Below are 23744 nucleotides of genomic sequence, written 5' to 3'. Positions count from 1 at the left end.
GGATTTAGCATATTTCAATCAAATAATGGCCTACAGCTCCCTCCACATTATTGCCGTCCATTAAAATTAGAAGTAAAAGGAAGTATAAAAATGATATTTTTCACAATTTATCTTATTCTCATGTCATTATTGAAAAATATGAAGCGAAGGATCTGAGACCATTCCCCCTCACAGAATCTCTCCAAATGGTCCAGATTCCTGGGTCCTCTTTTGTGCATCTTCAGCTCATCAACTGGTTTTCCATGCTCAGATCAGGGGACTGAGATGGTGATGCAGGTGCTTGATTTTGTGTTCCGTAAACTATTTTTGTGTTGATCTTGAAACATGTTTTGGTCAATTAACCTGCTAGATGACCCATTTATGGCCCACTTTTATTGTTTTGGCAGAGATAGACTTTCTAAAATGTCCAGGTATGGAGCTAAGTTAGGCAAATATCTACATTTTCGCAAAGCAATCCCTAGTTACAAAGGGCAGCACACTTTCCCTTTATTTGAATCGTATTCTCTTATTTTTACCATGTTGATGAATGACTTTGACCTCTGTAGCACTTTATTTTTTATACCTTAGTGAAACAGGAAGTCATGGATTGCCACTTGAAAGTTCAGAGACACACAGATTAATTTAAAGAAGTTGAATATAATGGGAAAAGCTTCAGTTACATTTTTTTTTGTGAGACTTTCTGTTGGTTGTCATTAAGTGTCCATGTTTAATTCTTGATTAGTTTTTTTTTTTTACTCACACTGCACTATATCTTGTCCTGTCTATGCACCACCTGTCTATGCTTTTTATATCACATTGCACTTTTTTGCACTTCTGTTTAGACGCAAACTGCATTTTGTTGTCTTTGTCTAATCTAAACATTTCATTATTGTTTTCATTGTGAGAATAAGATAAAGTGAAACATATAATTTGTATACCTCCTTTTAATAGTCACTTGAATGGGTGCTAATAAATGTGGAGGGAGTTGTATTATTTGGTTGAAAAATGCTAAATCTACACTTTCAGTTCACAATTTCCAATTGCAAAATACATGCTTCAACAGATGCATCCTAAATCAACAATAACTTCACTTTTTCTTTGATTTGACAGTCAGCTAAATTAAGCATTAAGTTCAATTCAGGGATGTCACCCAAACCTCTGGGGCACAGTCCAATCTAATGCTAATAATAATAATTTGCTGCCAACAAGGCAACAGGAGCTAAAAATACTTAACTTATTTTTATTAACAAGAAACTTATTTACTGGGGCACAGCAGTTCAATGGGATACATGCCCCAGTAAAATGGGTCCAGTGACGCCCCTGGTTGAATTTCCATTCTATCTTCCTAATTGCCTAATGTATGTTTAGCCCTTAAAGGTGTACCATCAATCTGCTGGGGGATGTTGGAAAATGAACGTTCTAAAGAATATCTGGGTTCATTGAATTCAACATAGAATTTTAGAACCTTGAATTGTTGCAGAACGGAATCTTATGTTAGAATGTTCAAAAACCCACACCTTTAAGGGTTAATATATGCTACAGTTCAGTTTGCAGACAGAAGATATTCACATGAGTAACAATTACTGTCTGCTGCCTGGAAATGTATAAATAAAAGAGTCTGTCCCTGCAAAAAGAATAAAGGTAGGCCAGCAGGTTAATTGACCAAAACATGTTTCAAGATCAACACAAAAATGATTTCAGTCCCCTGATCTAACCTGTTGAGGAGTACGGTCACAAATATGTAATCAGACGCAGCTGGGCCCCTGGGAGTACGATCACAAATGTCATTAGAACGTTTTCGAAAAACAATAATTACCCTCAGGGACTTTTCTGCCATTAAACAATTTTAACCATTTGAGGAGTGAGACAATGTCGCAGCTGCCGACAATATATCAGTGTGCATGACAGACAGTTCAGCATCAGCAACCAATCGAACGTACCAAAAAACTTAAAGGAAAAGCAATACACTTTTCTCCGCAACTTACTTCCTTGATCACCTCCATCAGCTGGAGTCATTGCAAACAAACCTAAAAATCAATGTCTTAAGTTTTATGCATTTCATCAAGCAAGGAACAACAGTGATACATATTACAAAGGGGAAAACAGCATTACACATTGTTACACAATGATGGCCATGATGATGTTGGAAAAACTTTATTCACTTTCATTAAAAAAAATGGATAAAAGTTTCAGTTACATTTTGTTTGTGACACTTTCTGTATAGGTTGTCAATGTCAATATTTATTTCTTGATGAGGTTTTCTTTATTCTCATAAACTTGCTTCTCTTCAAGGTTGGATATTTCATTATTGTTTTCATTGTGCGAATAAGATAGATTAAAAAAATATATACAGTATGTCAAAAAGCATCACCTCTTTTTACTCAGTATGGTGCCAATTAATGTGGAGGGAGTTGTATTATTTGGTTGAAAAATGCTAAATCTACACTTTCAGTTCACATTCTCATATTGCAAAATACATGCTTTAACAGATGCATCCTAAATCAACAACCACTTCACTTTTCTTTTGATTGCAAAATCAACTGTCTCAACAGAACTCATTCTCAACACTGCATGAATTACTCAATTTGGGTAGTGATATCCATGAAGCGAGACAAAAAGTAAGAAAGAAACGTATGGCTAATTTGGATCATGGACAGGATGCAATGACACTGATTCACCTGTATCACATCCCTGCATTATCTTATACAAATATTCAATTAAAACTGAAGAAACAACTGGTGGGGAGATATACCTAAATCAAGGGACAAAATAGAGAGACATTAGATTTAGAACTAAATGAATGCAGGTGTAAAGTTACCCTGCCTTTTCTAATCAATCTAGGTCAGACAAAATGTTCTCAATAGCATCAATCAATGCTATTGGAGAGTATCAGAGCCATTTAGAGCTAATAGCCTACGGCTCTGAATATTATAGAGCAGTGCTGCCACCTGGTGACAAACCAAAGAAAATATTGTAACTCCCTAATTATCCAAGGCCAACTAAACCACCAGCATTATATGTAGCATATTTTAGCCAATATCCAGCAAAGGCAAAGTAACATGGATGCAACATGATAATTTAAACATGATGGGCTCATATATAAATACCCAGCACTTCAAAAGAAACACATCAGTTAAGCTTAATATTCAGTTTCCTTCTTTACCTTGAACACTTTTCACTGTATATTTTGATCCCGTGAGGGAAATTTTGGTCTCTGCATTTATCCCAATCTGTGAATTAGTGAAGCACACAGTGAACACACAGTGAGGTGAAGCACACACTAATCCCGACGCAGTGAGCTGCCTGCTACAGCGGTGCTCGGGGAGGGGTTGGGTGCCTTCAGCCATTCCTACTGGTCGGGGTTCGAACCGGCAACCCTCCGGTTACAATTCCGAAGCGCTAACCCCTGTTGCATGTGAATACTATATTCTGAATAAATAAATCGGTTATTACATGAACCTTTATTTCACCAAGATGCCAGATGTTTTGCTCTGCACACTACTGAGTCCTCAGCTTTCACCAGACCAAGCTCAATCAATCTTATAAGATTGAACATTGGTCTGGGGAGTCCGCTATGTATTTTCTACTCCACAAGAGGCGTGATCAACGGGCATACAGTAGTTCAAATGACCATGTAGCCTACGCAATTGGATAGTCATTCACCAATCTGACCAATGAACTGGGTGACATTTGCAGAGCGACATGAAAACTCCAGGCTCTCCCGCTATGGTCATCGTTTTAAACCTGCCAATAGGTGAATAAACCAGCTTATGATTGGTCCCAGGTTGCAGGGCGAAAAAGAAATCGCAGGCAGATCAGGCTTTGCCTAACATAACAGAGCAGCACCTCTAGCCTACTCCTGCACAGCAGCCCCATACTCATGGCACATTCACAGAGCTACACTGGCCTCTCAATATGTATATATAGGCTACCTATTCTAGCACAAACTAGGCTTGGCCTATCTAGATAGATAGATAGATAGATAGATACTTTATTGATCCCCAAAGGGAAATTCAAGGTCTCAGTAACATACAGATATCACACACAACATGCACTAACAGCAGAAAAAGTAATAAAAGTATATAATATAAAAAACACAACTAAGCAATAAGGACAGTAGAAGATAAAGAATATACTAAAATACAAATTATACTAAATAACACTAAATCTAAATCAAATCTAAAACAGTATCCACATAGTATGCTTAGGGGTGATTAAGCATGAGGCGCTTGCAATGACTGAGGCAGGGACTGAGCCTGTGATTCTCTGTGCATAGTAAGGTAAGGTGCTCTGTGAGAGTGAGTGTCATGGTGATGGTGCAAATGAGTAAGTCCAACAGTGCAACAGTGCAAGAATAAAGTCTACCAGCATAAAATAAATAAGATAGTAGACAAAGTAATATATAAAAAAAACTATAGAAAAACTATATCAGTGCAAGAATGGGTTGACGTAATAGGGTTACAGCCATTATACAAGTATTGATTATAAAGCATTAAGTATTAAGTATAGGTATAAGTGTGACCACAATCCAGCTGTGGGATGGAGGGAGGGGTTATGCATAATATGTGCTAATATAGCATGCAAACAGTGAAGCAGTAAGACAGTGGTAAAAGTGGCTAGTGGACAGTACACAAACATGGAGAGGGTGGAGAGGCAGACAGACTATGCAGAGAAGTCTCTCCTCTTCCCTTAAGTGAAGCATTGAACAGTTCAATGGCCATGGGGACAAATTACTTCCTCAGTCTGTCTGTTGTGCAAGGCAGTGAGCGAAGTCTCCAGCTGATCAAGCTCTTCTGCTTTGTAATAGTGCTGTGGAGTGGATGACACTCATTGTCCAAAATGTTGATCAGTTTGTTCCGGGTCCTTTCATCAGATATTGAAGTGATGCACTCCAGTTCAGCTCCCACTACAGAGCCAGCCTGTCAAGTCGCCCAGCATCCTTCTTCTTTGTGCTTCCTCCCCAGCATACCACTGCATAGAAGAGGACGCTGGCAACAACAGACTGGTAGAACATCCTGAGGAGCTTGCTGCACACATAAGTATAAGTAAGTATAAGTATATATACTCTTTTGATCCCGTGAGGGAAATTTGGTCTCTGCATTTATCCCAATCCGTGAATTAGTGAAACACACTCAGCACACAGTGAACACGCAGTGAGGTGAAGCACACACTAATCCCGGCGCAGTGAGCTGCCTGCAACAACAATGGCGCTCGGGGAGCAGTGAGGGGTTATGTGCCTCAGGAAGTACAGCCTGCTCTGCCCTTTCTTGTAAAGTGCTTCAGTATTGGCTGACCAGTCCAGTTTATTGTCCAGGTGGAGACCCAGATACTTGTAGGTGCTTACCACCTCCACATTGACCCTCCACCACCATCTCCTTGGTCTTTGAAGTGTTGAGTTGAAGGTGATTGAGTTTGCACCATTGCACAAAGTCCTCCACCAGGCTCCTGTACTCATCCTCTTGCTCGTCCCTGATACACCCCACAATTGCAGTATCGTCAGAAAACTTCTGCATGTGGCATGACTCGGTGTTGTAGCAGAAGTCAGATCTACAAATCTAGCTCACAACTGCATCAGAGCACAATGAGCAGTGTATTTGTACTATTTAGCCTACTATCTAGAGACACATGACATAAGTTGACTTCAAACGAGAGTTTCATGCATTGAAAAGGTGTCACTTTAAATTAATTCAAATACAGGCCTAGGCCTATTGAGAATTGCTCGTCTGAGCGTGTGTGGTTTCCGGCCTTTATATTAGTAAAAGCAAATGTTCATTAAATTAGCATTAGTTTGTGCGGGTGTAAGGCATTCCATTGGGTGTCATCAAAATTAAAGCCCATATGGAAGTATCATAATATCACTAGGCTACAAGCCCACTAGGGCCTAAATGGCACTACAATTTGAAACTGTCGTAGCCTACCAACCTCAAGGTAGTTTACCGTCAATTATCATATAATATATTTTATTAAAACTAAATATGGGCTAGGTTAATGATATTTTCTACAAAAATTAAATCTCTCCTTTTTCTCGTAGTCGCCTTGAGCTGTCGCCTCCTGACAACACCTGACGCATTGACGTAAGCGTTTCGCAATGAGGATGTGACGCAGCACAAAACGCCCACAATTCCTTGCAATATTCCGGTTTCCTTTCCTTCAGTGCTAAGATGGCGGACCGGCGACGACGAAGGAGGCGCGCGTCTCAGGACAGCGAGGAGGAGGACGAATCTGCCTCTGGTTCGGAGGGTGAAAGACCATCTTCTCCTGGGGCAAAGACCCGTGTAAAGGAACCTGAGCCCGTGGAGTCGCCATCTGTTCGAGTTGTGAAGAAGAGCGATGACGAATCGGAGTGTGTGAGTGCCCCCCCTCTGAGTTGGTGGTAGCGATCTTAACTGGCTAACCTAGCGTAGTGAAGAAATTACGCTTGGTTTCATGTAGAAGTTTCCTAGTCAGGCAACTATCTTCATCCAACTGCACAGGAAAAGGATAATTACCTCAACCCGACAACTTCTTCAGTCGTTCATCAGTCATGTCCAAAAACGTTAGCAAAATCGGCACTACTTAAATATTAGCTGACTAGCTAGCCAGCTAAGTTGGTAAACGTTTGAGATGTCTGTTAAGTAGTAGTTAGCCTGTACCAGTTCACACTAGCCAGCCCTCGCATCGACGTCAATGGTAGCATTGACGGGGTAACTGGTTAGCAAGAGTAGATTGTTGTTACATCTGATACATTGTTTAAACACGATTAACAGTTAGTGTTAGGGGCTTGAAGTAACAGTTGTAACGTTGTAACGGAAGTCTTGGCAACTCACCATCAACAAGGCATCTTTGACCCTCCAGTAGTATGAAAGCAATCATTATTCAAGAGGTGTCGCCTTTTTAATGGGATAATGCTGCTCATTATTGTGCTCAATCGCGGAAAGGCAAGAAATCCAATTGCTCGTACTGAGTCTTCTTTTGCTATCAATAATCTAATGTTATTTTAACTTTATGTGGTAACGTTTGTTCCCAGGGTTGATTTTGACATTAACAGTCGGCTTTCAGGGGGTCATGGCTAGTGTGTTGAACAATGCGGATGCAACATCACTTGCTAGTGCTGTTGATTTCCTCACTGTTCTGTGCGTACCACAATATTTTGTGTTAGGCTAAAGCACAGGCTTAGCCACTGTGATGTTGGGCGCATACACAGATGTGCGTGGACCAGAGCGCCAAAACGATTTTACCGCGAGGGCCCGTTTTCGGTCTCACAGTAGGCCTAACCTACTAGTGTGTGATTGTTGTTGATGCATTCCATTTGCCGTTAGGCTATACCATCTCACATAAGAGTGCCAGTACCTAAAATAGTAATTATAGTGAATATCTACAGGATCGTTAACTCTGAAGTCCACATGCTCGTGCTTTAAATTTTCCCATTATGGCCAGGGCCCAAGCTAACTAACAAATGTTTTCTTTCATCCCTCAGGAAAGTGAAGATGGTGTAGGTGAAGGTAAGCCGTAATCTTCTTTTTCTACTTGTAATCTATTTAATTGATTTGCTGTTGTGAATTGTTGCTTGCCAACTTTAAATTAACCAAATGTGCTTTTTGTTTATTTAACCACATTTTTGGTCGATTATGTTGGTCACTAGTGGGCATCGTTAGTGTCAGATAAATAATAAATGGCAGACTGAATACAGTTTTTGTTAACTTTCACTTTCTTTTCTTCGCAGCGGTGTTATCGGACTATGACAGTGCAGATCCTGAGGAGAATGGCTCACATTCAGAGGTGAGTTGGCACAATAACTCCTGGTGCATTAGGAGGTTAGAGCATCTTTAGTAGTCCCCCTTCGTAATCTCAGCCCCTAATGCATTGTGGCAGTGCATTGCTATTAGTCATCATGGAGGCTTGTCTGTCTGTCTGTTCTATGACCTGCAGCAGGGACTGGAATGGCACAGGGCAAGCAGTCTCTCTACCAGCCTTTTGCAACCATCAGTTGCTTTAACACTTGACCTGACTGGCCTACTCTTTATGTGTTCTTGTGGTGGAGTGTTCAGGTCGTTATATGTCAGCACTGGTCACAGGGTTTGAGCTTTTTTATAATTTGGGACAACATGGACAGAACAAAAGTGATCAGTCATTTGCTCTGATATCGGCCTGTTGTAGACCACCAGTAAACTGGGGTTGTTGTGTTCGGTGTTGTCGTTGTTGTTGTTGTTGAGAGAGCAGAGGCACACAACGACAGGATGCTGTTTGATGTGATGGGGACGAAAGCAAGAGAGACTTGGCTGCAGTGCTGTGACTTTGAGATTTAGGTAGGCTTAACACAGCGGCTCATAGATTTTGTTATCGTCAGATGCTTGGTCTTGATAGCAGCTGATCTTGGGAGCGATGTGACAGTGGCTCTGGCAGTCCAAATGGCTACTACATTTGTTTGCACGGTCGGGTGTTTGATTGCTTGGAAGAGAAGGACCTCTGGAGAGTTTTGGTTGATAATTGCTTACATAATTCCTCAGCCCACATGGGACCACAGCTTGTGTAATACCCCGGCACATCCAGATGGCTTCCTTTCTCTCTCTCTCTCTTGTTCTCTCTCTACACCTCTTCGTCCTTCCCTCTCCTCTCCCATCTGTCTTCATCCTTCTTTATTTCTTTCTCTCTATCTCTCTCTCTCTCTCTCTCTCTCTCTCTCTTCCCCACCACCATCCCTCCCCTTCTCCCCACCTCATGCTCTCCCTCCACTGCCAAAAGGCAGACTTTTTATGACTGGTGTCCTAGCAACCCGTCTCTGTCCGCCGGTGATGGTTGCGTTCAGTTGGCTGGGTACATTTCCACTCGTCTCCTTCCCAGCAGCACTCAGCCTGTCTCTGAGAAGAGCCCAGGCCATTTTGTTTTTCCTCTGCATCAGGACCAGCATGCACCCCCCGCCCCCCTTCCTCTCCTCTATCCCCACTGGTTGTCTTTCATTGAATATGATGGGGCAAGAGAGGACTTTCGGGAGTTTGCCTGGTGGTTCATATCGTTCCTGAATGTTGTCTGTTGCATTATAATAAAAGCCAAGAGCTCAGTTGGGACATTCTGAAAGCTGTCTTGTTGAACTAGGCTTTTGTTGGAGTAAGTGCTATATAAAAGGGTGTGGAGTTTATAGTTGGAGAAAGATTTAAAAGCTAATTTCTTTAGAAGTGGAATAAATGAAGGCTGAATAGAACTTGCTTTTTTTCTTTTTTTTACTTTTCTTGCTTAATTTCATATGATCACTATGTACCAATGCATTTGGCCTGTCTGCTATGCAGGTATGCTTGGCTGATTTGATGGTTGACTGGTTTGAAGTCTGCTGATCTGTTGTGCTTGGTATTGATGGCTCAAGCTTTAGGCCTAGGTGTTTCACATCAGACTTTTGTCCAGTCTATCTGGTTGGTTTTCTAGTCTCAAAAATTATGTTGATGGTGTCCAATGGTCTTCTGTAGTGACCATGGAGTGATCCATTTAGTCTTTGATATCCATTTCATCTCTGTTCAACTTTTGGCTCTATGGTAACCTATATGGTGGAATGAACAAATCTCCAGTCTCCCATGGCAAGATTCCATCTCTAGGATCCATTGAAACTTATGGAGGAACTTATGAAAGTACAGTCAAAATGCTTTGTGGCATGTATGCTTGTTGGCCAACTGAATGGTGGTGAAGGGAAATTCAATGAGAAGTGTGTAACACATGTAACATTGTATGCACAACCGATTGCAGTACTCCATGAAGGGCCCTTTACATTTCTCAGGCTGCAAGGTGTATTGTTCTGTCTGTGCTGTTGGGGTACCCAAGATGACTTCAACCTGTCTCACTGCTTTTTGTAGGGAGGAGAGGAGGATGAGGACGAGCCAGAGGAAGATGCATCTCGGCCCGCTGAAGCCCCCGTTGCCGAACCGGATGGCCCTGTTGTGGAGCTCGAGGCGGCAGAAGCAGAGGTCGAGGGTGTGGTGGAGGTGGAGGTGGTGGTGGTGGAGGAAGAAGAAGAAGAAGGTGAGGCTGTAGAGAAAGAGGCCAAGACGGAGGACAAGAGCAACCTCGCCGGAGAAAGGCAAAGTGGAGACGGCCAGGTACGTGCGAGGCACTCAATCACAATGCTGTATCCACACATACAACGGTGTTATTAAACAGCACTCAATCACAATGCTGTATCCACACACACAACGGTGTTATTAAACAGCTTACCACGCTTAATTGTCAACAGCACACTGGATTTAATCATTCACCTTTTATGCACCATGTACAGCAAGCATACATTTGTATTGGTGTGGCGATATAGGAAGTATGCCATTTGTCAAGATGTTAGCTGTGAACTGAACCAATCTGTAATAAATGCATAGCTTTTGTGTTTGAGTGCACTCCCAAGGACAGGCTGCAGGGATGGGTTGGAATAAAAATAGCTTTCCACATGACTCAGAAAAGAAGTGACTGGAGCACAAAGTGTGTGAGTGTGAGAGATATCGAGGGGGAGACATCTTTTGTGCGTACTAGGGGTGGTACAGTGAAAATCTTGTTGTGTTGCTTTTTGCATTTTGTTTGTGTCTGTGCGTGTTTGTACGTTTTGATGTCCAGCTTGACAGAAAGATCTTGTGTGTGTCTGTTGGCCTGCACAGGAGAGTACAGACGACCCTGAGAATAAGGGCGTGGGCAAAACGGGCCAGAAGTTGGACGACGATGAGGACCGTAAAAACCCTGCGTACATCCCCCGCAAGGGCCTGTTCTTCGAGCACGACGTGAGGGGCCAGACACAGGAGGAGGAGAGGTATGGAACAAGGAAGAAGAGGGAAAGGGGTGTATGAATGGATGGGTGTATGAATGGGTGTATGAATGGGTGTATGTATGGGTGTATGTATGGGTGTAATGTATGGATGGATATACGGGTGTATGGATGGATATACGGGTGTATGTATGTATTGGAATGTCACCTATTTCTGCCCTTTAATGTGTCACTTAATATTAATTTCTTTACAAATACGGCGGATCCCTAAAGAAACGCAAGCACCCACCCCATAAGTACATCTAAATTAGCTATGTACCAAAAATTACATTTTACCGTGAGCTGTAAACAGTGTTGTAAGGCTGCGTGTACAAATCCGTTTGGAGCTCCAGTGGAATTTTGATTTTGTGACTAGAATTCTCGGTCTAACTGTTGATGTGCCGAGTGAGTGGGCGGAAATAGGCATCCACCAGCCCAGCACCAAACTCTGAGCACGGTAAACAAAATCAAATTTAAGACAATCAATGCTCCCGTTAAGAACCAAACCAGATTTTGTTCAAATATACACACCTGTTACACACCTGTTATTTTGAAGTATTAAAAAACATTGTTGTTTTAGAATTTTCGAACGAAAGGGGCGGAAATTGATGCTTTTAGGATATGGCTGTGTATGGATGGATGGATGGTTGTATGAATGTATGGATGGTAGGGCTTTGACTTTTGCCCAAAAATCATATTCGAAGTTTGTTTTGTTTATTAGAAATAAAAAGGGAGGGGGGAAATATGGAGTTCATAATCCTTATGTAATATGTATCGTATTACTCAGTGTTAGTTCTTGTTTTGGAATTAATAAGAGTTGGAATTGAAAGATTTCTTGTAAGGTCTTTTATCAGTATGTGTGTGTTTTTGAAGAGATTCATTTTGGTGGAGACCAAAATGATTAGTCTAAACCCCCACCCCCATTCACTCCAGGCCTAAAGGTCGCCACAGGAAGTTGTGGAAGGACGAGGGTCGCTGGGAGCACGATAAGTTTCGAGAAGAGGAGCAAGCCCCCAAGTCCCGCGAGGAGCTGGTCGCCTACTACGGCTACGATATCCGCAACGGCACGGGACCCAGCGAGGGACGACAATACCGCCCACGCAAGCCCAGGTGCACGCACGCACGCACACACCTTAGCTCGCGTTTCAGTAGAACATAAATGCAGTCAGATCCTGGTGAAAATACAGCCCTCATCGTTTATGTTTGCGAAATAAGGATGAGACTCAGATTCATGTGTTAGTGTATGTGTTCTATAACTCTGAGGCTTGTTGGGATATCGGCTCAAAATTGATTAATGTTGTGTGTTTTTCCTTTTTGCGTGTGTGTGTGTGTCTGTCCCTGTCCTTGCACTCGTCTTAACCTCTCTTCCCTTCCCTTCCCCTCAGGCACGGCTCTCCCCCGTCCCGTGACAAGCGTTACCGAGACCTACCGTCTGAGAAGTTTGTGCCTCGCTCCTGGCAAGGCGCCCGCAGTGCCCCTCCTCTCCCGGGGCCCCAGTCCTCGGGCCCTCCGCACGGCCCCAGCCATCCGGCCCCCTCCGGCCCGCGCCCCTCCGCCCCCAGGGTCTCCTCCTCCCACCCCTCGGCCAGCCTCTCCGGGCGGGGCTTCCAGGCCGGCCGCCCGCAGCAGCAGCTTGGCCTCCACCGGGGCGAGGGCCGCGGTGAGAGGGGCCCCAACGGTGCCGGTCCCCGCTCCCAGCGGCCGCAGCACGTGGAAGGGGAGCGCGGCCCGCGGCTGAGGGGGACCAGGGGCCCTGGGCCTGGGCTGCAGTCGGAGCGTAGCCCCTCGGTGGTGGTGGAGGACGTAAGGCACCTAGGCGACGTGGACGACGACGACGACCTGGATGACGAGGGGCCTGCCATCACCATGACGACCACCTTCACCAGCTCTAGCTACAGCCACTACAGCAAGGCGGAGCGCGACATTGCTGTGGCGGCTACTGCTGCGGCGACGGCCCCATCGTTACAGTTCTCACGGCGACAGCAGCAGCAGGACCCCTTGCCCTCTTCCCAGCAGCAGCAGCAACAACAGCAACAACAGAGAGGCACTGGCGGCAGCGGTGGCGGGGCGTCAGATTTCCCAGCATCCTTGGCGGGCCGGGACTCGTCGCCGCCCCCCGAGCGGCCGGTGGAGAGGAAGTCGTACTCGGCTGCCCGCAGGACTCGAGTGCGGCCCTCGGACATGGGCAAACAGGCGTCTCTGGACGAGCCTGTGCTCCCGCAGACCTCAGCGCCCCCTGCTGGAGGCGGTGGTGGCAGCGGCGGTGCCAATGGCGGGGGGATGAAGGGCGACCACTGGCAGGGCGGGCAGGGGGAGAGCGGAGCCCCAGGCCCCCTCACAGGCCTGGACCAGGACCTCGCCCGGCTCAGCCTGGCCGGACAGAACTGGGCCCAGAGCCCACCGTCGTACCTGCGCACAGACCTGAGGGGTGAGTTTCATAGCTGTCCACATCTGCCCTCTCCTGTGTCCCTGTTGGTGTTTGTGTCTGGTTGGTTGGCTTGTGACTGTTGAAATCTGTATTGAGAACTGTGGAAGGAAATGGATGGTTTTTGACAAGCAAGAACACATTTCATGTTTGGGGGTTAGGGCTGGGACAATGCGTCGACATAATCGATGACGTCGACGCAAAAAATACGTCGACGCAAAATATGAGCGTTGATTCGTCAAGCATAACATGTGCTAGTGAATACCAAAAGCGATAGCGATACCAAAATTATGACTTCGATATGATACCTGCCATAAATATCATGATGCTCGATACTGAAACGATACTACGGCGAAATCCTAAGATATCTGGAAAAGAAAGGACTCCTACCTCCTCCAAGTGTATTGGGTCATTTGTGTTGAATTCGGTGCACTTTTCTAGTGTGCAGTTAAATTCTGGGTTTTAAACTTCCTACATAATTATTATTTTTTATAGTTAGTAAAATAGTAGGCCTACTTTGTGTGATTAAGTCCTTTATTGTTTGTTATAGTTAATTTACATTGTGTTGTGTTTTGGCAATAAAGTAGCTTTAAATAGTCAAACTAGGGTAGATCAAGGTCAGTGTTGAAACTACTGCATGCAAATCACTGAATGCTAGGTCTTCGTCAGATAGGCCTACACCATTACCTGTTGCAATATATCTCTGTGTGCATTCCTACATTACGTCCATTTCTTTGATAACATGATTTGCTACCACGTAACAATAAGCCGCTATTATTATTAGGACTCACCACGCTTTGGTGGTAATATGCTGTGGGCTTTAATTAGCGCATTTCGGGTAGCCTATTCAACATCTGGGCAATAATTATTGAACAAATTGCAGTCTACATGCCATGACAAATATTACCAGTACTGACCGAACATGAAATAGATTGTTTAGTTATGGTAATGATATTCTGGCGTGAACATTGCGCTTTCATCACGTTAGCACCCTATGATTAGGCTACAGCTCGTTATGTCTCGTCAAAATGATTACCTCGTTATGTCTAGGGGTGTCACGATTCTCCAAATCCTCGATTCGATGTAATTTTCGATTTTAAAGTCACGATTCGATTTTCGATCTTTTTTAAATATTACTATTAATGCATTCCTTATGTTATTTACTCTTTTTGGCCTTTTCTTTTTCGGGGGGCTTTTATTTTGACACCGCTTTGAAACCGTTCCAACCGCGAGGTTGTAGCAATGTAAACAGAACTTTAGGCTAAAACAGAGACGTGAACATAGTAAAATTAAACAAGACAGAATGTTAATTTGATTGTTTCAGCACACTCCGAAGGGACCCAAGGTTAGTGTTCATGGAATATGTACTTATAAATTTGCATTTTAAGCCTTAAAGTAACTTTGGACTGTAATTAGACCATCTTTTCACTTGCTAAGTTGAGTAGGCTAAGTTAGTTTTAATTGACGTGAATGAACGAATACTTCCACACCGGTGATTTCAAAGTAGCAAGAGGGGCTTTGATTTCGGTAGGTTGATGTGTAGGCCTATATTTTAACTGGCTGCAGCCTAAAATTAGAGGAGTGTTGACGCTGCAGTTCAGCACGTGCATGTGTGTTTGTGCTCTTGGCATACATGCTGGACCTATTGGGGGTGTGGCTGCATCGTCGATTCTACTTTTAAGTTCGAAGTTCGAGATTGAGATGTAATTTCGATTGATTTCGAAATAAAATCGAAATCGTGACACCCTTAGTTATGTCTCGTCAAAATTCATTGATGAAGGAAGGTTTGCTTTATCCCAGAGAACCATAGGCCTACTCGTTTCACATAGGAAGAGAAGAGCTTGGCACTAACCATTCGTGTTTTCTATAGCATATTTGTTAACCTGTCGTTCTTTGAACTCTTTAAAAATGTTGGGATATGTCTGCGAGGTGTTTAGCCTAGGCTACTGCTTATAAATGACTTTGAAACATATTTTACAAACGGACCTCTGTGTACCTGATGGCTTGCCTTCACTATTCCCGATGTATCCCATATAGTTCCAGATTTCACTTCACCTTTTGTTTTATCCACAAGGCAGAGGACTGTCGGCAAAGAACTTTGTTGACGTTAGCTGCGCACTCACTCACTCAGAGCTGCCTGCTTCACACGCCCACTTGCCTTGATGCGTGCAAGGAGCAGTGAGAGCAGCAGTTCACACAGACGCAGAACGTTATTATTTTAATAAAGTATCGATTCTAAAAACGTCGGAAATCGTATCGTTTTTTGCGTGAAGGCATCGTGATACCTTTTTAGTATCGATACACCGTGCAACACTAACATGTGCTGCTAAATATTTTTAATTTTACACCTACAGTGTTTTCCATACATTGACTAATTTGTGGCTTGGCACCACGAAATCAAAACCGGCCACCACACATTGTAGTCCTACTATTTAAATTAAAGATAAGATCATTTCATTGAGCTGCACATTACTCACACAGCCTTTCCTCGCCCCGCCCGCTCTCTCTCGCAACGAGCCCGCTGCTCCTCTGCGTGTGCATTTAACAAATTATTCACGATTGTTGAAGGATTGTTGTTGCCACATAGAAGCACTGCATAGAACGCAGTGGGCTAAATTGCTAAAAAATCCGCTTAGCATCGTGACCATGCTGTGCAAATTTGTTCAAAACGGCAGCATTAAAGTTAAGGTAAACTCTGCTGAGGTCTTATCACAACATAGTACATTGAGGAGACTAAACTAAGTTAAGTTACAGTATGCAATTTCAAAGCTAACGTTAGAATACTGTTTGGATGTCAAGTTTAGCATGCTTATTTGCAGCTGCTTGTATTTGTTACTCAGGCTCATTTTATTGACTCTGAATGTTTGCAAAATCCCGATGTAAATGGAAAAGTGTTTTCCAAGACTCAAAAGTGCTTGTCCAAAGGAGAAGTAGGAACCGTTATTTGAACTAAGTACGTTATGAATTGCATCCACACATCAGCAGCCTTTTAACTGTGTTAATGTTAATTGCAAGGATTCCCACACGAACGTCTTAAAATGGCACTCAATTAGACATACACTACTGAACTTTATTGAATGCTACCTCTGACTAAGAATGCATTACTTTGCACTTGTATAGTCTTTTATTTTGGAATCTTAAGAGCAATAAACATATATTGCAATGTTAAAGAATTCATATTTTTTCATTCATATATGTAAATAAACATGTATAAGTTGCTATTAGTGAATTAATTGGGAGATAATCGAATCGAATTCGAACTGAACTCGGACTGAAAAAATGAATCGTTAGATTAATCGATGCATCGAAAAAATAATCGCTAGATTAATCGTTTAAAAAATAATCGTTTATCCCAGCCCTATTGTGGGTGTATCTTTGACATCCCTGACTCAAATGAGTTGAGTAAGGTGAAGGTAATGCAAAGTGTTAAAGTTGTTCTTCAACTTGATTCATTCATTTCAAACTTGTTGAAAGCTGTTAAGAAGCTCTTACTGCCCTCCGTTTCAAGCTAATGGCTGTTTGGCAGCTTTTCATTGCATAACTCAACCGAATATATAAACGGATGTATGAATCATTGGCTTTTAAGCCCCTCGATTATGTAATAAATCCCAGGAGGTAGAATGGGAGACGACCTACCGCTGTGCATGTAAATGAACACTTTATGACCAGCTAGTGGAACTTGGCTGATGGATAAAAAATAAACCCCATAGTTTACAACTCGGTTAGCCTCCTTGTGTTCCTGTTCAACTACTTTTCTCTCTGACAGCCATGTTGCAATTAGTCGCAAGTCAGATTTTTAAATGACGTGATACTCATATCTGGTTAGTCTATTAGTCAATTGTCTCTGTGTGACATCCAGTTCATGCCTAACATCAGAGAACAGGGACACTGCATTATGCAGCTTTAGTTTACAGACCAGTATGAAATGGTGCGTAAAATGACGTTTGTAATGAGTATGCCCTACTGGTGTCGTCTGCGTCCCCCAGGTACTTCACTCACTTTACATTTCTCTTTATTCTCCTCCTATTTCCTTTTCCTGCGCTCTCCAGTCAGGCGTTCATTTCTGTGTGTTTCTGTCTCTGTGAATTTGACACTGAAGATGTTGGATGGGAATATGCATCTTCAGTATGTCTGTCAGTTCCAGCTGTTCTGCACAAAATCAGATTTGAGTGGCGTGTGATGTAACGCTCCAAATCCACTTGGGCTGCAGTCTGTGCCCCCTTGGTGCGCGCCGTTTCCCCTCTGCTCATTTCCAATTGAAGGCGAGACTGTACTTTCGGCTTTCACAAGTGCTCAATAACCGTACGCATACGTCTGCTGAAGTGCTTTGAAGTAAATGTTCCCACATTGGCGGTGTGATTTCTAATGCTAATAAGGACTGTTGGGTCCATTTGGTTTCTTTTAAAGAGGTTTAGAATGAGGGATCAGACTCATCTGCTGTGTTCTCTCTTAGAAAGCGGTGAATGCACAGTCCTTCCTAATAAATGTTCCTATTTCAGCTATGTGATGTGCTGTGTTATGCTGCTGCTCATGATGATGGTGATGATGATGATGATGATGGGCTATGTTATGAGATGTGTTTATTTTCCTTTCAATTCATTTTTAAGGTGTGGAATCAGATTTGTTTGTGTCTCAATGAGCAGATGGAATGTGGATTGTCTTAGTACAGGAAAGAGTTGCTAACAGGAGTCTCTCAGATGACTGCAGCTTAAAAACTGGATTTACCCCAGAGCAGGCTGTTTGTGTATGAATCTTGAGTCCTCTCATCACTTAATGTTTGTCCTGCACATGTGCCTTCTTGCTCCCTCTTCTCTGTGCTCTCTTTCTCTCCCTCTTTCTCTCTCTGTGCTCTTTCTCTCCCTCCTTCTCTGTGCTCTCTCTTTCTCTCTCTGTGCTCTATTTCTCTCCCTGTTTTCTGTGCTCTCTCTTTCTCTCCCTGTTTCTCTGTGCTCTTTCTCTTCTTGTTTCTCTTTCATGGTGTTCCCCTCATCAGGTATTCCCAGCTCTATGCACATGGGTGGAGCGCCACCGCCACCACCACCACCATACGCCAACATGGATGAGATGGTGAGTTGATTGTTACAGTGGAGCTGCTGTGTTCTATAGAACCAGCTGTTTGGTTGTCTGAGGAAAGCTACGCGTGGAGCGGATGTCTCTCTAACCCCCCCACCCCTCCTTTCTGTCCTCCGCAGGGTGTTGGAGGAGGCCGGGCGAAGCGCTACTCGTCCCAACGGCAGCGGCCGGTGCCCGAGCCGGCGCCTCTGCACATAGGAGTGATGGAGGGCCACTACTTCGAACCCAGTGAGTGCATTCCCCCCAGCCACCAGCAGGGGGCACAAATACCCCATACTGTTAATTTGTGTGTGTGTGTGTGGGAACAAGCACACTGGCGTATGTCTATTCTGTTGCTGCTTTCAGACATGGGTATAAGTCCACATGTTATGCGGATATCAAGCGTTTGGCCCGTATATCTGAACAATATATCCTGACATTTGGAACTTCGAACTTAACTCTTACACTACTCCCTGAATTTGGATGGACATTATGTAAATAAGCTCGTGTCTGAACAAAGCGAAGAACATGCACGCAGAGATTCTGTTCATGTGCGTCGGTGTCGCTCACACATAATGTCCACATGTAAGAATCTGAATCAGTTGAAGGGTCGTTTGACAAAGATCAAAGATGGTGCAGAGGACATGTCTGAAAACGGGTGTAGTCGCACTCTTTGCTGTGGCACTTTCAGATTTAACATTACGACTACCAGTCAACTGGAAAAATCTGAGTTGTGGCTCTGGCAGGTGAAGTGCAGTATAAGCACTTTTCTTGTTGTATCGGATGACTATGCTGAATTTGGGCCAAAATAAACAATAAGTAAACTGTTGGAGCTCTTTGGCTTCATAGCATATTGACTTGATAGATGTGAGTAGTTAGCAAATGGAAATGTCCAACTCTGTATAAAAGGATATCACATACTGTTTTCTCACAAAAAGCTCAATTTAGGGGAAATAGTTACTTTGGCTAAAAGCATGTGCTAAAAGACGTAAATGCAACTGTGAATGCTTCCGGAAAGCATTAAAGCGTCTTTTACTGTTCTAAGTGGCACTGCCGTGGTCTAATCTAGACATGAGCTGAAGAACACTGTGGTGTTCTAGAATGTTCCTGCTGTGTGGCTCCACCTGTAACCTTTCTCTCTGTTCCTGTGCTCTGTCCTCTCTCTGTCCCCTCCAGTGTCTTACCAGGGACCAATCTACGCCCACGGCGACAGCCCCGCTCCCATCCCGCCCCAGGGCATGCTGGTCCAGCCAGAGATGCACCTCCCACACCCGGGCCACCCAGGTCAGTGCTGCTGCCATGTCCAATCCCATCACGGCGGGGTCACTGTGGTCATGGAGATGTGGCTTGCATGTTTTCCTGTATTTTTCCGCCCCCATATCTTTTTAGTATCTATGCCGTAGTTCTTCTTGCTCTCTGAGTGTGTGGGAGAGCTTGTAATAGTTGTTTTTGGCATTTAGTAAATAACATTTAATTGTATGAAAGTGGTATTTGCTCTTTAGGCTATAGTTTTATTTTTTTATTTTTCATGGCACTTACCGCTACAGACAGTGTGTTGATGTGTCGTGATTGAGTTGGATGTGAGTCCGTGTGTGACCCTTACATAGTCATGATCACGAGTGCCTTTGAAATGAAAAGTAGTTGCACTCAGGTAAAGTAGGCCATTGTTTTTAACAGTGCGATTGATGTGTTTTCTCCTCCTGGTATGTCTGTTTTGTCCTGATGGCATTTAATACCTGTCCTCTAGCTTTGCTTTGCTTTGGTTTCCTCCCAGCTGCTGAGGAGATGTGAGCACTGCAGGGAACTGACGGATGCTCTGTTTTCACTGTCTGTCACTATAGCCTTGGTCATCTTCTTTATGTACAGTTTCAGAGTGAATAATCTAAACAGTTTTTGTTCGCTCTCTCTTTCTCTCTCCTGTCTCTGTTCTGTTTGTCCTCTGTAGGTCTCCATCCTCACCAGTCGGGCGGACCCATGCCCAACCCTGCCCTCTACGCCGCTCCGCCTGTTTCCATGTCGCCGGGGCAACCGCCGCCCCAACAGCTCATGGCTGCCCCCTTCTACCCGCCCCCCGGGGTCATGACCTTCAGCAACACCAACTTCCCCTACTCCCCAGGGGCCACGCTGCCCCCCATGTACCCCAACCCACAGGTGACCCGACCCCCCCCCCCCCCCTGTTTCTACACACCTTTATGAATATTAATATGATTTATTGGCTCATGTTCACAATGAGTAGTCACTTTCAGCAGTTGAATATTTAAATATATTTACCGTACTGATTATGTAGCGGATAAAGGATAAATTACATTGTGTCAGATGTGATGAACGATGGGGGAAGTGTCCTCAGTGTTTTTTCAGTTGTTTGTCCCTGTAGGGCAGGCCATCATCTTGGTCAGACACATCACTTGACCTCTGCCTGTATGGCTAGTTTGATGTGCTGGTTAACCTGGGGTGGCTTCCCGCTCTGCGCTGTGTGCAGGCCCAGTCCCAGGTCTACGGGGGAGTGACGTACTACGACACGGTGCAGCAGCAGGCCCAGCCCAAGCCCTCCCCACCCCGCCGCTCCTCCCAGCCCGTCACTGTCAAGCCGCCCCCGCCAGAGGTAGGCCGAGCCTGGCTGAGCCCAGCCGGAGTCACGCACACCCGTCCTGCACACCTACTCCCACTCACATGCACACATGCTCACAAATGTCTGAACACTCTCTTAATAAACTATTCCTGTCTCCTGTTTCCCTTCTCCCTTGCAACAGTATCCCAGTTCTCTGTAGTGCCCCCAAGGTAGATCTGCATATGAAGAATTCTGTTTCTGATGTGTAATATTGTTTTTTTAATTTAACTTATTAGTCGTGTGTGTGTCTGTGTGTGTCTGTGTCTGTCTGTGTCTGTGAGTGTGTCTGTGTCTGTGTGTGTGTGTGTCTGTGTGTCTGTGTGTGTGTATTTGTGTTTGTTCTGTTTGAGCTCAATAGCCCATATCTTGTTCTGTGAAGTTTCATTTAGCCCTGTTCATGTTCCATGACCCGACTCCTCTCATTTCTCCTGTGTGTGCTCTCTGTCGCCCTCTGCAGGACCGGGGAGGTAAACAGAGTGAGGAGGTGCGCTCTTAGCCCCCAGCAAGACGACGTGGGGCCAGGCTGGGCACGAGGTCGGCGTTCGAGGACCAGCACCACTTGTGGATGAACAGATTCATTCTCCTCTTTTGTTCCATTTTTAACTCTCATTCTTAGTAATATGTTGCTAACTTTGTTCCTTTTTATTTGATAAAAGATGTTTGTGTTGTACATTTGAGTTCACTCGTCCCTTGAGCCCCACCGCCCTGCCGTACTACTAACGTTTTAACTCCTCTCTTTCTCTTGGCGTGCTCTCATCTGATCTGCACACTCTCCTTCCCTCCTTCTGTTGTTAGTCTGCATTTTGGTGGTGACTCGCTGGCATGACAAGTCTATCAGGATCATGAGAGATCTGACGTCAACCCAAGGGGAGCTAAGGTTGGAGAAAGGTGAAAGTGGCCTAATGGTGACACTGTAAATTAGCCTGCCATTGCCACATCACCAATGCACCTCTGCGTCGTCAGATGGACCTAATCCATTAGTATGCCCCCTTTGAGCAGTGGGCCGCTCTTGAGTTTGAATTTGAGTCTGCGGTCCTTAACTTGGACAAGGCCTCCCTGTCTCTCTTGGTTGTAAGTCGACTCAGTGGGATTTGTTCCGGAATTCTCTTCCAAGTCACAGTATCTTGGCAGTGGGATGAGGGAGGCAAGTGTTTACTGTATAATACCTTTAAACAAATGGGATTGATGGGTTTTGGCTGCTCAGTCCTCGACCACTCTCTGGCCTCCATAGTCACTATGCCAGTAAGGTCTAAGAGTGGAACATGTGCTTAGTGAAGAAGGATTCTCTGGACAGTCCTGTGTAACACTAGAACATCACTACACACATCTGATACTGTCACACCTTACACCACCAGTGTTTGTCCGTGAAGAGTTTTAGAGAGAGAGGTGGTTGGTCCCAATTGTTGTGGTCAACTATGTTTTCATTGAAATGAAAGGATAAAATGGAGAGTATTAAGTGTATTTAAGGAGAAAGTAGAGGTGTAGTTGTTTGTCCAAGTGGTGTTTCAGGAAACGATGGCATCAAGTCCTGATAATTTGGCCGTTTACCCCCACGGTTATTGGTGCTTAATGTAAACATCCCTTTTAATAAGCCCTACTCTCTAGAATAGTCTCTAGAATTAAATGCACATTAAATACTTGACCAATTCCCCCACAGTATGGTTCTATGTAAGGCGATGATGGTGCTAGCAGTAGCATGTAGCTGAGTGCGATCCTTTTTTTTTCCCCCCACTATAGAGAGGTGGTGGTTTTCTCTCTTTCCGTTTCCCTTCTGTTAACTTCCACCTTGTGCTGTGTGGAGTTGAAAATACTGTATTATCAGAGTAAAACCCGTTAACCTTTTGGCTGAAACTGAAGTACTTGACAGTGCAACTGCTTGGTTATAACGTTTTTAATGTAAGTGTGTATAGATAAGTGTATATTGAAGCCTGTGGTTTATTGAGCTGTAATACTTTTGTTGATTATTTCTTTTTACATTTGTTTCTAGTTACCCAAGGAGTACTGTCAGCTTGAGCTAAATCGTCAGGGAAGCCCTGGCCTATTCGTTTTCATTGGTCTTATATTTGTAGTGACGGGGGGGTTGGTTAAAATGATTATAGAAAAAAGTAATAAAAGAGTGACCGTATTGTGGCCAGAGTCAAAGATGGCAGCCCCCTTTCTATTACGCTAAAAAATAGAAACTGAGGCTCATCTAGAAGCCCCTTGTTTCCCCAAGGGGGTGAGGTTGCTTCGGAATTGTACCTTTGCCTTTCACTAATGCTGTACAGACATGCATGAGGATAAATATATTTCATTGTAAAAGCAATTGTAGTGGGGCGTCAGGGGCTGAAAGCTGTTATATTCTGCCCCATGCAGGGGCATACAGGATGCTAATGTTATTTTTCTTTATTAAGTAAGCAAACAAACAAACAAAAAAAGATATGAAATTAGTTTCCTCCCTCCTATGTTCCACAGGAAACCTAACAGTATGTAAACGGAAATAGTCGCAATGTTTGTTCTGTGTTGATTAGCTATGACTGATTAATTTTAAGAGTAATTTAAAATGTATTGCGTTTATGCCTTAATGATGGAATCGGTTTAACATATCTTTGGTTTTGTTTCGAATAGACCTGCCAACACTGTGAGGCTGTGTGCTTGTTTCGTCAGTGGTCGAATATACAAGTTTTTTTTTTCTTTTTTTTTTGTGGAGAAATTTGTCAGGAGGACTATTAAAAAATTCAAATCCGAAACCGTTTAGTGGTCAAGTTTGTTGTCTTATTCTATTCAGCTCACATTAATTCTGTAAATATTGATAATACGGCACTGTTTTGGCTTCTTGATTTCTAGTTCTTTTTCGGCTCTTTGAATAAAGAACACATCCACAAAGCCTGAATAGAACCCAATTTTCTTGTGTATTTTTGTAACATCTGGTGTGAAGATATATTCTCGACATT

At 43.8% G+C, this 23744-nt stretch overlaps 1 protein-coding gene across 3 annotated transcripts; it reads left to right on the top strand.

Annotated features, from left to right (window-relative positions):
- The first annotated feature begins 6139 nt into the window (after positions 1 to 6139).
- Positions 6140 to 23540, top strand: casc3 (casc3 exon junction complex subunit). Of its 3 annotated transcripts, none has more exons than XM_076266294.1 (14): positions 6140 to 6326; positions 7436 to 7460; positions 7682 to 7737; positions 9798 to 10040; positions 10584 to 10732; positions 11660 to 11836; positions 12112 to 13154; positions 18145 to 18218; positions 18344 to 18452; positions 19380 to 19487; positions 20149 to 20354; positions 20683 to 20805; positions 20954 to 20981; positions 21269 to 23540. In XM_076266294.1, the coding sequence occupies exons 1-13, from the start codon at positions 6141 to 6143 to the stop codon at positions 20969 to 20971; spliced, it is 2517 nt and encodes an 838-aa protein (XP_076122409.1). In that variant the 5' UTR covers position 6140; the 3' UTR covers positions 20972 to 20981; positions 21269 to 23540. The 3 variants fall into 3 exon arrangements, with proteins under 3 accessions (XP_076122409.1, XP_076122410.1, XP_076122408.1); XM_076266295.1 differs by having other exon boundaries at positions 20954 to 21016; positions 21269 to 21333; XM_076266293.1 differs by lacking the exon at positions 20954 to 20981.
- The last annotated feature ends 204 nt before the right edge of the window (positions 23541 to 23744 follow it).

This window comes from Alosa pseudoharengus, unplaced genomic scaffold (genome assembly GCF_046254945.1).
Source record: "Alosa pseudoharengus isolate Yale_2024_CS ecotype anadromous, Long Island Sound unplaced genomic scaffold, YU_APseudo_1.1 YU_APseudo_1.1_scf_4, whole genome shotgun sequence".
Lineage (NCBI taxonomy): Eukaryota > Metazoa > Chordata > Actinopteri > Clupeiformes > Clupeidae > Alosa > Alosa pseudoharengus.
The sequence above is the reverse complement of the archived record's forward strand: the minus strand, read 5'-3'. Positions and strand labels throughout refer to the sequence as shown.

Excerpts from the sequence above, each read along its gene's own strand:
- casc3 (XM_076266293.1), top strand. The coding sequence starts at position 6,141 with ATGGCGGACCGGCGACGACGAAGGAGGCGCGCGTCTCAGGACAGCGAG. Across the intron at positions 11,837-12,111 it reads TACCGCCCACGCAAGCCCAG|GCACGGCTCTCCCCCGTCCC; the intron begins GTGCACGCACGC and ends CCTTCCCCTCAG. Across the intron at positions 19,488-20,148 it reads CCCACACCCGGGCCACCCAG|GTCTCCATCCTCACCAGTCG; the intron begins GTCAGTGCTGCT and ends TGTCCTCTGTAG.